Below are 16184 nucleotides of genomic sequence, written 5' to 3'. Positions count from 1 at the left end.
CAGGCAGGAACTTTGTGTGGTTCTCATGATGCAGATGGTGCTCGTATATTTGTGCATATTAAATAAAGGGCAAATGAAGAGGAGCAGGGAGATGAAATCAATGGGAAAGATCTGGTAGCAAAAGTCCAAGGCACCAATCCAGACCTGACCATTCTGGAAATGTTTCTGAAGGCGTCTCTCTTGTTCCACAGGGCTCCAAGAGGATGTCGGATGCAGAAGTGCAGACAGATCCCGTGTCCATCCTCCCCGCTGGGAAATCCAAGTAGTGCCCAGCTGTGGCTGCTGAGGGGAGGCTCAGCAGCTCTCTGGGAGCTCCTGGCAGCAGAAATGCCTCCTTTTCCTTCCCACGACTCTCAGCAAACGCCTGAGGCTGAAGCAAACACCGGGGTACCATTGCAGCTTGTCACTGGCAGGTTTGTTCCTCACCTGGAGAAAGCAGCTCTGAAGACCCCCAAGGAATGTGTTTAATGTAAGGTGGTGTGGGTGGTTGTAAAGAATGTAAAAATGTAAAGAAGTGTGGAGAGGGGAGAGTAAGTCAGGCACGAGGGTGGCAGAGAATTCAATAAATGGCAGAAAAACAAAGGACGTGACAAAGGAGGGCAGCGAGGCACGGGCAGAGAATCCTCCGCTTTAGAGAGCTTGAAAGCAACCAGGAAAAACACAAATCCCCTTGGATAAACCTTCTGCTTCCATGGAACAACAGCCGAGTCACTTCTGGTGGGGTTCGATGGAGCTGAAATCAAAGCTGAACCCTTCAGCCTGAGAGAATCCGTGGTGATCAAGTCCTGCTTCCTGTTGGTTATTAATGTAAATTAAAACGCTAAAATGCAAAGGCTTGACGTGATTGAGGCAGCTCCTCTCTTGGCCGGGCGAGGTGGGATAACAAATTAAAAGCTATTTAAAGTTCTAATAGGACACAAGAGGGCACCCACGTCCCCTAACGCCGGGCTGTGCCTGCCAGCCGGGAATTAATGGTCCTTAGATCATAGGAAACTTACTTGTTCATCCTGATATTTGTTTATAGTCGTAATTAATCCTAATAAAAACCAAAATCAAAGCTGCCCAGGCAGCTCTCTGCTTCACAAGACTCCCATAATAACTACAGTTAATAAATTTTACAGAAAATTAAGATTTCTGTTCGTTCAATCCTAGCCTGTACAGGGAACCAGGGGCCTGACATTTTAATCAACACTGATCTTAATGATACAATACTGTATATTTTGACATCCTTATCTTTAAATAAACTAATACTTATCCTTTGAAAAAAGAAAAATCAGTTGCTGCTTCAATTTTCAAACAAAGTTTGTTATTTACATCCCTGTGGTCTGATGATTGATGTGACATTATGGCATAAATCAGCACAGACAGGCCTTGCCTGTGGAGGGAATAAATGTTATTCTCTCTTTATCTGAGTGAAGATTGCACCTGGAAAGCAAGGGAGAATTCAGAAAAAATCTGCAGAATTATGTTTCTAACTACTCAGAGAGGACAGAGGTGAAAAGGTCCTGCAGATCAGTGGGCTTTTTGCAAACCTGCAGGTTCCCAACCAAAACTCACTGCTGGTTCTGCACCCAGAGATCACAGACCAAAGGTTCTTTAGTTAAAATGGCATTTTCCATCCCCCTCTCTGGCACTTCCAAGCCATATAAAGGGCAGTGAACCCATGCTGATTGCTCACAGCTTTCCAGCCTGATCCACAGCCCCCTCCTTGGCCATCTGGGCAGGACCAGTGACTCCTGCCTGTCCCCAGCATGAAAGGAAAATTGGGGTTGTTCTCCACAAAAAGAAAGAAATAAAATGAGGCTTTGTCTACATGACATGAGATTGAAGTGAATAAAGCCCAGACAGGGAAAGGACCCCGGTGGCTGCACTGGGGTGTGGGAGTGCCAGATGTGAGACAGGGGCTGTGATCAGAGCTGTGTGATCTGTGATCCCATACTGCTGTGGTTGCCTCAGGAATAGTATTCCAGTAATTTCCAAATAGAAATTATGATTATGATCAATTATATTGGCATCGAACCACAGAGGGACATTAAAACTCACCCAGTGCCACCCCTGCCCTGGCAGGGACAGCTCCACTGTCCCAGGTGCTCCCAGCCCATCCAGCCTGGCCTTGGGCACTGCCAGGGATCCAGGGACAGCCCCAGCTGCTCTGGGAATCCCATCCCAGCCCCTCCCCACCCTCACAACCAGGAATTCCTGCCCAATATCCCACCTAAACCTCCTCCCTGTCAGTTTGAAGCCATTCCCTGGTCCTGTCCCTCCATCCCTTGGAAATCCTCCCTCTCCATCTTTCCTGCAGCTCCTTCAGGCACTGGGAGACCACAGTGAGGTCATTCCAAAGCTTCTCCTCTCCAGGCTGAAAATATGGAATATAAATATATATATTACTATATTATAGACTGTGTGGGTGTTAATTAATGCTGTAATTTGGACAGAGCAGGTCCCCTGTGGAGGAGAACAGCTCTCCTGCTCTGGGAGCAGGCCCGTGCTGAGGGCACTCTGCGTTCCCAGGCGTTCGGGGCTGCTGCCCCCTGCTCTGAGCCCATCACTGGGCAAAGGGATGATTTGAGGGATCAGGAAATGCTCTTGGCAGGGAACAAGCCAAGGGAGTGTGGCTCTGGGTGCCCTCCGTGCTCCCACTGCAGAACAAACGAAATAACGCTGAGAGCTGGCACTGCCTCCACGCAGAAACTGCCTGGATTTGTTTGTTCCTCCTGCCAACAGCAGCACCAGCAGCTCTGAAGAAGCCACTCAGCCTTCCCACAAAGCAGCCACATGTGTGGAAGACCGACACAAGAGGAAGAAAAGTCTTAGGAGAAGCATCCCCAGCCCAGAGGGGTTTCCACATTCCACGCCATAAGAAACATTAAAGTGTGGTTTTCATGTCTGGGCCCAGGAAAGCTGAACAAGTCATTTGGAAATCAAAGTTTGGGACGAGGCTGCAGCTCAGGACAGAGGAAAAGAGCAGCCAAGGCACTACACTGCATTTAGAGCCCTTTGACAACAAATAAACTCTGGTTTTATGCACAGGATCTTTGGAGCAGATCACACTGATCAAGGGTCTCAGGGCGTGTTTCATGTGGGCATTTTGGAAGGGTTTAAACCTCTGGTAAATATAAAAGGGACTGGATCAAAATTGCACATTTTTGTGTCAGAAATGCTGGTTTAGAGCACACAGAGGTTTATTTGCCCCTCAGGAAGAGCAGGTTCCCAGTGAGGTTCTCAGTGCCCGGTGTCCATCCTGCTGTTCCCAGGAGCTGAGCTCCCATTCCCTGCGTTCCCAGGGAGGGCTGCAGAGCCATAAACTCCTCTGAGAGTGCCTAAAAACCACAAACTCTCTCCCTTCTGACCATTCCAGACCCGTGGCTGCCCTCAGAGCAGGGAGTCTGAGCAGGATCTTGCTCCTTGGGAGTTTAAGATCCTTGGCTTTAGGAGCTGAGTCTGCTCCCACTGAGGGAGGAGCTGAATTCCAGGGTTTGTGTTTCACAGCTCTGCCCCCAGAACAGCACCTGAATACCTTTTCAGATGTAAATGTTCACAGCTGGCTTTGAAGCCACTCATGCAACAAAATGCATGGTTTCCTGCATGGAAGGATGAGAAATACCTGCAGGAGATAAACACAGAGGGGTTGTGGCTGTGGGGACTGACCCCAGGGTGAAGCTGGAGCTGGAATGGCTCTGAATTCTCTTTGAGAACATCAGTGAAGAATCTGGATTTGTACAGACTCCACCTCTTCTGGATAACACACCCTGGGATTTACTGGCAACTTCAGCAGCTCAGCAGTTCTGAGAACACAAAAACAGGAAATTCTGCAGCAGCCCTGACAGAGGCTGAAGATGCAGACAAATTCCTTAAAGTGGTGTCATTTTCTGACAACAAATTATCAAAACCCTTGAAGACGAATAAACCTCTTATCACCACTCTTTCCTTTTACTTAATCATTTCCTATTAAATCTGCCACCTGCTGAAGGGCAGAGGAAAGAACCTCCTGCACAGGAAGCACCAGAGATTTGAGTTTAAACCGGAAAGGGACAAAGTCCAAGCTCTTTCTTTATCACATCCCAGAGCAAGCAGGTGATGCAGAATCCACCACTGCCCCTTCACCTTTACACACAGCAAGGTCCTTTATTCTCATCACAGGGCTCAGGGAATGGGGAGGACAGACTGGACACAATGGCATTTAAAACACGAAGTGAAGGAAAAGAATTGCTTGTGAAAAATTTGCTTGTAAAATTGAACTGAAGCAATCTTTTTATATATATATATATATATATATATATATATATATATATGTTAAATTATTGTTTTTAACAATTGCTTCACATAGTGAAAAAGGCACATAATAATCAAATGCCCTGTTCAGGAACCCTTCATCAAATTCAGTAATCAGGGCTAGATAACTTTATTACCCCTTGTTTATTGCCACAAAAGGCTGTATCAATATTCACAACCCCAGTCACAGAGCAGAACCAGCCTTAGGTGTTATAGAAAAAATTCTCTTTATCCCAAGAACCCAGGATTGGGCCCCACCTGAAGGATTTTGGTGCTTCCAGCAGTGAGTGGGGCAGCCCTGCCAGAGACACGGCTGCACAGGTTTCATTCCAGTGACACTAAATCCATGCAAAGGCTTTTACTGCCATTGTGACTACACCTGAAAGTAACTTTTCGGCTCTCTTCTCCCACTTTGTTGGCTCCACACAGTCCTGCCATAGTAAAACTGCCAAGTAAAAATGAGGTTTTGTCCATGTCAATCTGCTGAGGGGGGGCTGCAGGTGCCAAGGGGCGCAGAAGGGGTTAAGGACTGCCCTGGGGTCAGCCCAGTTGGGTTCATTTGGGAGGTGATGAGAAGGTTTAATCCTCTGAAAGGGATGGGGAAGGGACACAGAGCTCCCAGGAGCTGCTGGAGGAGGGACTGGCTTTCCACAGGAGCAGGTAAGAGCTGTGCCCAAGCAACTCTGGGCTAGATTTGTGCATTTGGGGCCTTTTCAGTCTTTTTGTGGCTTCCCAAGGAGACAGCAGTGCTTGACAAGGTTTTATGGTTCAGGTTTGTCTGGAATTCCCCTGTGGTTTGTGTGGTGATACCGCTGGAGTCTGTGGGGTGATACCCCCATGGTCTGTGGGGTTGTTCCCTTGGCTCCATCCCCACCCTTTGGGAAGTGCTGCCCACCTGTACCCCAGCACATCCCTCTGCTCTCCCATCTTTTTGCTGGAAGCCAAAACGTGGCTTTGGATGCCTAATTCAACCCTGAAAGCATAAATAACTCTGACCTCCTTAAACATCTATTTAAATGTGAATTTAGTGGAGCCTGGAAGTACAGGGGAACATTTATCACAGAAATAACACATTTTTAAAGTTGCCTTTCCCTGTAAAATGTGCTGGGAAGGAGGGGATGTGACACTAAAGCCTCTGAGAGACCCAGACAGGGTCTTTTGAGAGTTTTGATATGAAAAAAATGATGGATTTTGGCACATCAGCATCAGAAAAGCTTTTTTGGTGAAGGAAATTACGAAATACTCTTTCTTGGGTTAATCTTGGTGGGTGTTTTTCTGTGTTTTATTAATTCTCAACAAACAAAATCCTCAGCATCACTGAAGTTTGTAACTGCCTTGATTAAGAGATTAGGAAATGGTGTAGAAGGACCCTGAACATTCAGAGCACCCAGGGGCTGTGGCAAGGTGAGGGTTAAGGGCAATCTCCCTTTTTTCCCATGTGTCAGGCTCAGAGCTGACCTGCAGTGATGTAACATAATATGGACACCAAGGCTTTCACCAAACGTCACTTTGAAACAAAGCATGTGCTTTTGGAGAAAGTTGTTTGTTTTAACCGAGCCCAAAATTAAGCATTCATCATCTTGTCTCCTGTACAGCACATTGTTCTAGCTTGGAAAAAGAACTGAAACACAGCCATATGCTGAAAGGGGAAGAATTCAGAAAAATTTCCTCACTTTCCATCCAGTCTGTGCCTCATTTTTTGAGCTTTAAGAGGAGGGGGGAAATGTAATTGCTGTAGACAGGGCAAAGATGGTAGCTGCTATTCCCAGTGCTTTACACAGAGTAGGTGCTTTCAGGAACTTGGAAACAAACATTGCACTAAAATTACTGCTGGTTACTGGCAGAATTGCTTGTAAATGTCTGTATTCGAGGCTGGAAATAGAATTTAGGGGTTTGCAGAACGTGTTCCTCAGGCTTGTTGTTCACAGATGTAGCTTTGTTCTTACGGGCATGCGGCTGCCAAGAATTTCCTAAGCAACTTCTGATTATGCAGACTTCAAATTTGGGGGGGGTTCTGCTTGTAATTTCTCCAAGAACTGAATATTTTATAAATGCTGATTCTTTGGCAGTGAAATGTTGTGGAGGTCACCCCAAACTGACATGGTTAACTCATTTTCAACTGCTCCTTTAGCTTGAATTTACTCCTAATTGACTCTTGATAAGATCGTGCTGTTAGTTCCTATAAAAGGTGAAAAGTATGATGTTAGTTTGGAACTGGATTTGGAAGTTTGGGGACAAATCACTGATTTTGTGGAATACTATCTGTTTTCAATTTATTGTTGGACTCCACATATCAACCACATTTATCTAAGTACTTTTTTTATATCTCACTTCTTAATGCATTTAGTTGAGCTCTGCCCCTGCCAACAAGAGAACACGAAGTACTCCTGAAAGATCTCCATTTGCAATCTGAGATAGTTAAAAGTAATGTAGCAGCCTTGTTGCTATCACCAACAGCCATCTCAGCTATTTAAAGTGAGATTTTTATTCCAATTGTTAGCCTGAATTCAGATTTTGCTGTTAACTGTCTATAGAAAAAAAAAATAAATTAGAATTAATTGGCACTTTTTGCAAGCTAATGCAAAAATCAGCCATGATTGACTTCATGACTTCAAATCAGCCACCTCCAGGAGGAGAATGCTTTATTCTGCCTACACTTGTTTATCCTTCTTGGGTGTCTTGGGGGATTTTTACACTCAAGGCAGAGTTATAGAGACAATAAGAGCAACATTCACTGTTTGATTTCTCTTTTCCCAGCATTTCTTACACCTGAGCTGTTTCTCCAGCAGCCAGGTTTGGTACCACAGCTCTGTTTCACCCATGGCAGGTGAGAGCCATCCACACTTAGGCAAGACTTTTTGCTTTTTCTTGATTTTTTTTTTCCTTATTGCACATTTCATTCCATCACCAGAAGCAGTCCTGAGCTGTTTGTGATTTAATATCCAGCCCATGAGGAGGTTCAGGCTGGTGATGAGCAGCGTGGAGAAGCTGCTGCCCTGCAGGGGAGCTCAGCCCAGGTGGGACAGCCAAGGTGCCAAAAAGGAGGTGTCCACCCTCACCTGCAGGACCTGCTGTAGGCAGTGAAATATTAAAGATTAAGCAGAGAAAACAATGGTGGCTATTGAAAATCAGATTATTGGTGTTGTGAGTGTGCTCTGGCAGGGCAGCCCTGCCCCACTGTTAAAAGCAGGAATCAAACACCAACGTGTGCTCCAGGCAGAAAAACACCCTGAGCTCCCTGGTGAGCAGGGGAACTCTTGGGTTTATTTTTGTATCAGAAAGGTGAGATTTGAAGATCTTTTAGGCAGTGCTGGTTACCTGGAATTCTGTGTGATTCTTACAAATGCCAATCTAACCAATGCAAAATACAGTTGACTTTTTTTTTATTTTTTTCCATGAAAACATCTAATGCATGAAGCTGGGCTCACACAAAGTCTGGTCACTCTTTCAGGTGGGTTTCAAGGCGTGGCAGGATAATTCAGATGTCCAAAAGTGCCTTGTTTTACTGTCATTAAATGGGTGTACAGCAGGATTCCCCATCTGAATTCAGCAGGATCACAGAAGCAGTGCCACAGATCTCTCCAGGGATGATAAATACCCTGAATTACTTGGGATATGCCAATTCTGGAAGGGACTGTGGGCAGAGCAGGGGAAAGGCCCCAGCCCCAGGTCTGCAGTGAATAACCCCAAAGCTGTCCAGGCTGTGCAGGGCAGGCTCCTCCCTCCTTGCTGGCAGCAGCCCAGGCAATATTGTCACTTCCCGAGCTCTTCCTGCTGCAGCAGCTGAATCCCATCCCTGTCCAGCTCTCCTGGCACTCCCCCGGCGCCTTTGTCTTGCTCCATCCTCGGCACAAACTCCAAAAAACATCACTGCTGTTATTACACCACTGGGAAATCATTCCCCCACATTTGTATCTATTTTTAACCACCAAACTTTGCTGCTTTTTTTTTAATTTTTTTTTTTTTTCTGTGTTTTACCATAGCCCTGCTGTTGGTACTGCAGTTAATCTATAATAATGTTAGTTTGGTTTAAGTTTTATGAAGGCACTTGAGAGGATCCTGTGGATTACTGAGCTCAATAAAATCTCAGTGCCCTACAACTCTTTTTGACACAGAATTTCTTCATCCTGCAAACTCAATGTCAGCAATAAAATCAGAGATGCTGCTTTTCTAACAGGGCAGGAATGAGCTGTTCTATACAGAAATGTCTGCCTGAAACAGTTTTTCCATGAAGTGTTTTCTCAGAGTGTGCACACACTCACCACCCCAGCATTCCTGGGACCTCAGGGATTAAGTTCCCATAACCATAGATGATATAATTTCTTCCAGGACCAGATTCATGTGGTAATGTCATTGTTACACAACTCAGCTTTAAAAGAACGACACAAAGTGCTAAATAATCGAAAAGGTTTCTTCTTCCTTGCCTCCATCACTAATTTTTCCAATGAGAAATTGAGAAATTGAAAAGATGATTTTTTTTTAAAAAAAAAAAGTAAAATAATAGAGTGATATTCTGTCCTAACACAGACATTACATCAAAAAGAGTTTTGTTATCTCCCCTTGCCTGCCCCTGAACCAGAAGCAGTTTCCACGCCCTGCCTGGCCCTGCTCTCACACAGCAATATATTCTTTAATATATTCTTTAATTCATTCTTTAATTCATTCTTTAATTCATTCTTTAATTCATTCTTTAATTCATTCTTTAATTCATTCTTTAATTCATTCTTTAGTAAAATCTTTGATATGTTCTTTGGCATGTCCTGGGCATTAGAGCAGCAGCCCAGCCTTTAACAGCTCTGCTGGCTGATCAGAGTTTCCAGCCATCCCCTCTTCACTGACAGCTCCCTTTGGATCTTGTCTCTCAGCACTTTTCTCCTGCACCCTCCTCCTTTCCCCCTCTCCCAGCCCCATCTCTCGCTCCAGTGCCAGTAGAGGGCACTTGGATTTAATTTCTTGCCTGGTTCAGGCTCTAAAACTATTCCAGAGGTTGCACTTAGAGTTTTTTTGGGGTTTTTTCCTGTTGTCCCATTCATAGAAACGTGGAGAGAAAACCCAAACCCCAAAGAATCCCCAAATCCCAAGGCCATCCAGGATCCCATTTGGGGAGGAGCTGGGGTGGCACTGCAGGGTTCCCCATGTGCAGAATTCCAGCTCCTCTCTTTCCTCCAGGAGCATCTTTCTCCTCCTGGGGGGAGGATGGTGAAAGGCTCCTCCCAGATGTTTTCGGAGCAATTTCTGCACAGCTCTGGGTAAATAAACTTCTGCAGCCTCAGGAAAACCAGGGATTATCCCAGCTACAGCCCAGCACCCCCCAGACTTCCCTGGCCATCCTCTCTTTGCTCTTTTGGGATATCTTGATGTTTTCCAGGATTTGGGCTTCAGGCTGGAGGTTGTGTCTTGGTGATCTCTGTTCAGGTTTCCTATTAATCCTCCCCTCCCTATAGAGAAATATAGAGAAATATAGAGAAATATAGAGAAATATAGAGAAATATAGAGAAATATAGAGAAATATAGAGAAATATAGAGAAATATAGAGAAATATAGAGAAATATAGAGAAATATAGAGAAATATAGAGAAATATAGAGAAATATAGAGCAATAAGCAACGCCCCTGGATGGGTTAATGCCAAAACCTGGCCCAGAGAGCTCCTGTTGGCACTGCTGGAGCCTCACTGGGGTTTCATTTGGTGCCTTTGTTGGGATCCCACTGGGTAAAAGCTGAGTGGGGCAGACAAAAGCCAAAGAATGCCAGGAAAGGGGTGATGGTAAAGGGGAAATGAGAGACTGATCCTTGCAACAACTGATGTGCTTAGGGCAGAAAAAAAATAATGCAACTAAAAGTAAAAATGTAACTCTGCAGAGTGTGATGAGAATGCTAAGCAAGCAGCAGAGAAGTGCTTTTAAGTGAAAAAGAGAGAGGATAAATAAGTGCCTGGTGTATATGAAAAGATATATTCCCTCGCTTCATTCTGCCTTTGTCTTTCAAATGCAGAAGAAACAAAAAGGTCAGGAGAGATTTGCTCGATCCCATAACACGGAAGTCACTTTTTGTGCTGCTCTCAATGTGGTATTGTTCTTCTCTCGCCGTCCCGTTCAGAGTCAGAATGAAATTAAAACACTGCTGAGGAGAGGGACAAAGCCCGTGGTGGAGAGGAAACTGCTTTACCTGAGAGCCTCACCGCACTGCTTTGAAGAAAAACTGCAGCAGAACTGCTCAGGAAGCAGCTTGCACTCTGCCTGAGCCCCAAAACCTCCCCAAATAAAGTTCCCTGCAGCACTGCTGGGCTCCTGGGAAAGCTGGAACCCCCTGGAGATCACCAGAGGGTGTTCCACACAAAACAGAAATCCTGTTGGTGCCTGGCAAGGGTACACAGTGAAGCAAAGGTGACTATTCGTGATTTACAGCTGACTTACAGGCCACAGATGTATTTATTTCCACTTGTATAGTCAGGTGTGTGCTTCCAGCTCAGCTAGCATCAGGGAACTGCTCTGGGACAGCCATAATTAATGGTTATGGCCATAATTAATTAGGTACTGGGGCAATCGTAGCTGCTGGAGTAAAGCAGGAGTGCAGCTGTCACCATCAGCTGAGTTATTGATGTGGGGTAACTGGGGTAACTGGGAGCCTGGGGCTGTTCATGCTGGGGTAACTGGGAGCCTGGAGCTGTTCATGCTGGGGTAACTGGGAGCCTGGAGCTGTTCATGCTGGGGTAACTGGGAGCCTGGGGCTGTTCATGTGGGGGTAACTGGGAGCCTCGAGGTATTAATATGAGGATAACTGGATCCTTTAATTATTGATATAAGGTGCACTGGGGTAACTGGGAGCCTTGAGGTTTTATTGTGGGATACACTGGGGTAACTGGGATCCTTACCTTGTTGTCTGTGACCTCAGCAGAGTAACTCACATGGAATCAGCAGCTTTTAAAAAGAAGTTTTCCTCTCCTTCAGGCTGCACTTAAGCAAAGTTTTTGTAGTGCCAGCCTAAACTGTAGCTGAGAAATCATTTTCCAGTATTATTCCCAGTACAAGCTCACCTGGGCTCAAAAAGCTCTGCATTAGCAGTTATGTGCTTCCAGCATAAAGCAAAACTTTTCACCTCCCACCTTCACCATAAATTGGAGAAGGAATTTCTTTCTAAAGTATCTTTTGTCCAGCAGTTCACACATCAGCTGTGGTTTGGGGGATGTCTGAGATTTCCTGAGACTGGAAATGGTGAAATGGCTTCTAAACCTGGCTAATTTATATTTCAGTTTATTGGTGGAAAATGTGCATTGGGAACTGTTCTTTTCGAGGGGAGGGATGTTCCTGCTCCACTGCTGGCTGCAGTTCCTGGTGCCAGTGTCAGCATTCTGGTTCCAGCAGAGATGACTCAGGGATCCAGATCAAATTTTGTGTAATGAGGCAAATCTGCAGGTTCTTGACTGGTTCTGACAGGCACATCACTGCTCTGAGCTTCCTCTGGTGATAAGAACAGGTATTCAGGCCTGATGGCTGAAACAATTAGGCATTGGGTAGTTAGATGAATTTTTTGGTATTTTATGGAATTAGAATAAAGCACTTAGAACTGACCACAGCCATCATGAATAATCTAATTTAACCCTCTTTTTCATTTAAAATCACCTGGCTCAAATGGATATATTCACAGTGATCTGGCAAATAATTTGTGCAAACAAGCCCTGTCCTGTGATTTTTTTTTTCCATAGATGGTCCAGGAGCAGCTTCACATTGTTCAGTTTTTGTCACATGATTGGCCACAAGTCACATTCTGTTATTTCTGTTTCCTGTTTGGTGACAGAAATAAGAGATTTGCAGGTCTTGCATATTATCTGATCTATTATGCAAATAAAGCCCAGCTTCTGAGAACTGACCCAAGAACACTTTCCAAGTGTTCCACCCAAAACGAGTTTGGCTTCAGGAACTGCTGCTGGAGCAGCTTTTCCTCAGTGTCCAGGAGAACAGCAAAGCACAGATCTTCATTCTTTGTGGTTTAGAGCTCCATCTGAGCAGTTGTTTATTTGATTTATCACGTTCATTTCATGGATCATGGGCCGGTTTCTTTTGTCTCCCTGTGCAAAAGCAGTAGCACAAATGGGAGATGGTTGAGGAAGAGGTTTGTTCCCTGGAGCTCACAGAACCCTGATTTAATGAGCTCAGCCACGGTGTTTACCATCACCTCAAACAAAAATGAAAGCAGAGACCGCTCTAAAAAGGGAGGGCACTAAACTAATTCAGTGCCAGCTCATAAAGGACATTTGTATAAATAAATATTTATAAATAAAGGACATTTTTATAAAGGATGCTTAGCAAAAAACAAATGTTCAAGCAGTGTCTGAATTTTGACCAGACCGGACTTGCTGATCGTTGCCCGATTTCAGACACCTCTGGAAATTCAGGGGGTGGGGGAAGACACAAATTAAAACCCATCAGGGAGAATAGGTGTCAGTTTGTGAGAATTACACAGAACCCCCTTTGCATTCCTGCATGGAACCCCTGTACAACATCCAGCAGTAAATAAGGACAGGCAGAGTGCTCTGTGCCACCCCCTCAGCAGCAAGGGACCTGTAACCCCCAAACTGGGTAATTCCAGAGGAAAAGCAGGAGCTGATCATCTGCAGGACCCTGGGAGTTAAAGTGCTTTGTGAAATCACTGTAACCAGAATTCTGCTCAGGTCAAACCCACAAAGGTTTGACAAGGGTGCATTTAAGTGAATTTTAACAACAAAACCCTCATGGTATTTGGTTTTGGCTATTTATTTTGTAGTTTAGACTACAGTGCTATCAATTCTAGAAAGAAAAATAGAGTTTTCAAGTCTAAATATGTGAGACATTTTTAACATTTGGAATGGATCCAGCAATAGTATCTTAATCCAAAGTGAAACTTTCTGCAGAACTGTAGTTTTATTTTTGTGGTTTAGGTGTATCTGGGAAGTGGGGAAGAACAAACTGAATTTTGTTGCAATTCAGAACAAAATTCAGCCCCTTAAAACTGCAGTGCTTAAAATAAATATATCTGTCTGGGCTGGATTTATGCAACATAAATATAACTAAACAATGCCAGCAAACTTTGATTTTGTGACATAAATACAGACTTGGTGTAAATCAGTAAATGCCTCAGTTCATGTTCATTCAATAGCCTGATTTTAAATAGCATTTCTAAATAGACTGTAGGTACAATTTTAAAATTCAGGTTTTAAATTTAAAATGAGGTGAGTTTGGGAAATGGTCACTTAGTCCCTCGTCATTTCAGGATTCTTCTGTGCCCTGAACCGGTGGCATTATTTATACGTGAAAATCAGCTCCTAGAAAAGATTTCTGTGATAATTCTGCTGGAATAGCTCCTCCTGTGGAGTGAGGAGTTCTGCTGCGAGGTCAGTGTGTGGCAGAGCCTGCAGTGGATTCCACAGAGCCCTGGATCAATTCTGCATTTCAGGATCAAAGCTGTGCAGACACACCCAGGAACCCTGAGCTGCTCCTGGGATGGTTCTGGGCTGAGCAGGGAGAGAACAGACACTGCTGGAGAAGATGCCTGGAACCCTGAGCTCCAAACCTTCTGCTCCTGGGATGGTTCTGGGGCTGGCAGGGAATGAGCAGACACTGCCTGGAACCCTGAGCTGCTCTTGGGATGGTTCTGGGGCTGGCAGGGGATGAGCAAACACTGCCTGGAAGAACCCTGAGCTGCTCCCAGGATGGTTCTGGGGCTGGCAGGGAATGAGCAGACACTGCCTGGAACCCTTGGAACCCTGAGCTGCTCCTGGGATGGTTTTGGGGCTGAGCAGGGAGAGAACAGACACTGCTGGAGAAGTTGCCTGGAACCCTGAGCTCCAAACCTTCTGCTCCTAGGATGGTTTTGGGGCTGGCAGGGAATGAGCAGACACTCCCTGGAAGAACCCTGAGCTGCTCTTGGGATGGTTCTGGGGCTGGCAGGGAATGAGCAGACACTGCCTGGAACCCTGAGCTGTTCCCAGGATGGTTTTGGGGCTGGCAGGGAATGAGCAGACACTCCCTGGAAGAACCCTGAGCTGCTCCCAGGATGGTTCTGGGGCTGGCAGGGAATGAGCAGACACTGCCTGGAACCCTGAGCTGCTCCTGGGATGGTTCTGGGGCTGGCAGGGAATGAGCAAACACTGCCTGGAACCCTGAGCTGTTCCCAGGATGGTTCTGGGGCTGGCAGGGAATGAGCAGACACTGCCTGGAACCCTTGGAACCCTGAGCTGTTCCCAGGATGGTTCTGGGGCTGGCAGGGAGCTGCCCCGCATCTCCCCCTGTGCGGACACAAGTGTCCGGCTGCGGGGATGGCGTTTCCCGTCACTGGGAATTGTTTAGCAGCCGATCGCTCCAGAAGCAGCCGGGAATAGGAAATTCCTGCCGCAGGGAGAAGCAGAAGGCGCAGAGGCTCCGAAGGAGGGCGGTGCAGCTGCGGTGGCTCTGTCGCCTCCCTGCGACCCGGGCTCTCTGCGAGGGATGCGGGACCCGCTCCCCATCACACACCCAGCGACAACAACAAAAAACCCCGATTCACCCTTTCCCCCACAAAAATCTGCCTTTCCTCCCCCTTCCCGTCTCTTTTTCAAACATCAGGTTGTCAATGAAACAATTAAACGAGGAAATGCTGTTTTCCAGGGGGATGTGAGACGCGAACTTTACGGGCTGGGGGAAGGGAGCAATAACAAAGCTCTTATTCTTCCCTCTCCCCTCCCCCAGGACACCGAGGAAGCAGAGGAGCGGTGGTAGAAGTAGGAAGAAGAAAGGAATTAAAAAGTAAAGAAAACTTGAAAGTGGAGTAAGGAAAGGAATTTAAAGGGGAAATATACAATTTTAGCAAGAGGGCTGAATGCCGGGAGATAATGACAGCTCTGCGATGAGCCAGCCAGTTACTAATTTTAATTTAATTTTAATTTTATTTTATTTTAATTTTAATTTGATTTTAATTTAATTTTAATTTAATTTTATTTTAATTTTTATTTTATTTTATTTTGATTTTATTTTTATTTTAATTTTATTTTATTTTATTTTATTTTAATTTTATTTTATTTTTATTTTAATTTAATTTAATTTTAATTTTAATTTTAATTTTATTTAATTTTAATTTTTATTTTATTTTATTTTTATTTTTATTTAATTTTATTTTAATTTTATTTTAATTTTAATTTAATTTTATTTTTATTTTAATTTTATTTAATTTTAATTTTTTTTATTTTATTTTTATTTAATTTTATTTTTATTTAATTTTAATTTTATTTTATTTTAATTTTTATTTTATTTTATTTTTATTTTTAATTTAATTTAATTTTAATTTTAATTTTTATTTTATTTAATTTTAATTTTAATTTAATTTTAATTTAATTTTAATTTAATTTGAATTTAATTTTAATTTTATTTTATTTTAATTTTTATTTTATTTTATTTTTATTTTTATTTAATTTTAATTTACTTAAATTTTAATTTACTTAAATTTTAATTCACTTAAATTTTAATTCACTTAAATTCTAATGTACTTTCACTCTATGTGCGTGGTCCTGCTGGCAGAATTTGTTGCCTGGGTTGATTCTGGGGGAGGTGTGTGCCGAGGGTCAGGGATGCAGCGCGCTGGGGATGGTTTGTGCAACACCTGGAGCAGAGTTTCACCTCCGAGCTTTCATAACCTTTAAGCTGGGTGTGTGCGATTGCGAGCAGCGTTCGGATCAGCCTGGCTTGGTGTGCTGCGGGCTGGTTTTGGGGATTAACCCAACCAGCTGGCACTAAAACGTGAAACTCGGGCAGAGGAAGAACACCGCACCTTCCCAGAGGCGCGCCTGGGGGAAAGGATGGACGGAGCGCTTTTCTGAGGGAACAAAACTTGGGTTTTTCGGCGTGGAACTTTTCCACCGCTGTCCCCAGCTGCCAGCTTGGCTTTTCCGTGGGTTTTGTAG

At 44.3% G+C, this 16184-nt stretch overlaps 1 protein-coding gene across 8 annotated transcripts in view; it reads left to right on the top strand.

Moving 5' to 3' along the window:
* The window catches only part of BCAS1 (brain enriched myelin associated protein 1), a 36781-nt gene extending 35508 nt beyond the window's left edge, over positions 1-1273 (top strand). For all 8 annotated transcript variants that reach the window (XM_086852750.1, XM_086852747.1, XM_086852748.1 and 5 more), the window contains one exon: positions 192-1273. In XM_086852750.1, coding sequence (XP_086708876.1) covers positions 192-266 — 75 coding nt within the window. In that variant the 3' untranslated portion in view covers positions 267-1273. The remainder of the gene's footprint in view (positions 1-191) is intronic.
* The last annotated feature ends 14911 nt before the right edge of the window (positions 1274-16184 follow it).

This window comes from Cyanistes caeruleus, chromosome 16 (assembly GCF_971803275.1).
Source record: "Cyanistes caeruleus chromosome 16, bCyaCae1.hap1.1, whole genome shotgun sequence".
NCBI classification, from domain to species: domain Eukaryota; kingdom Metazoa; phylum Chordata; class Aves; order Passeriformes; family Paridae; genus Cyanistes; species Cyanistes caeruleus.
Note: the sequence above shows the minus strand (reverse complement) of the source record. Positions and strands in the feature narration are given on the sequence as shown.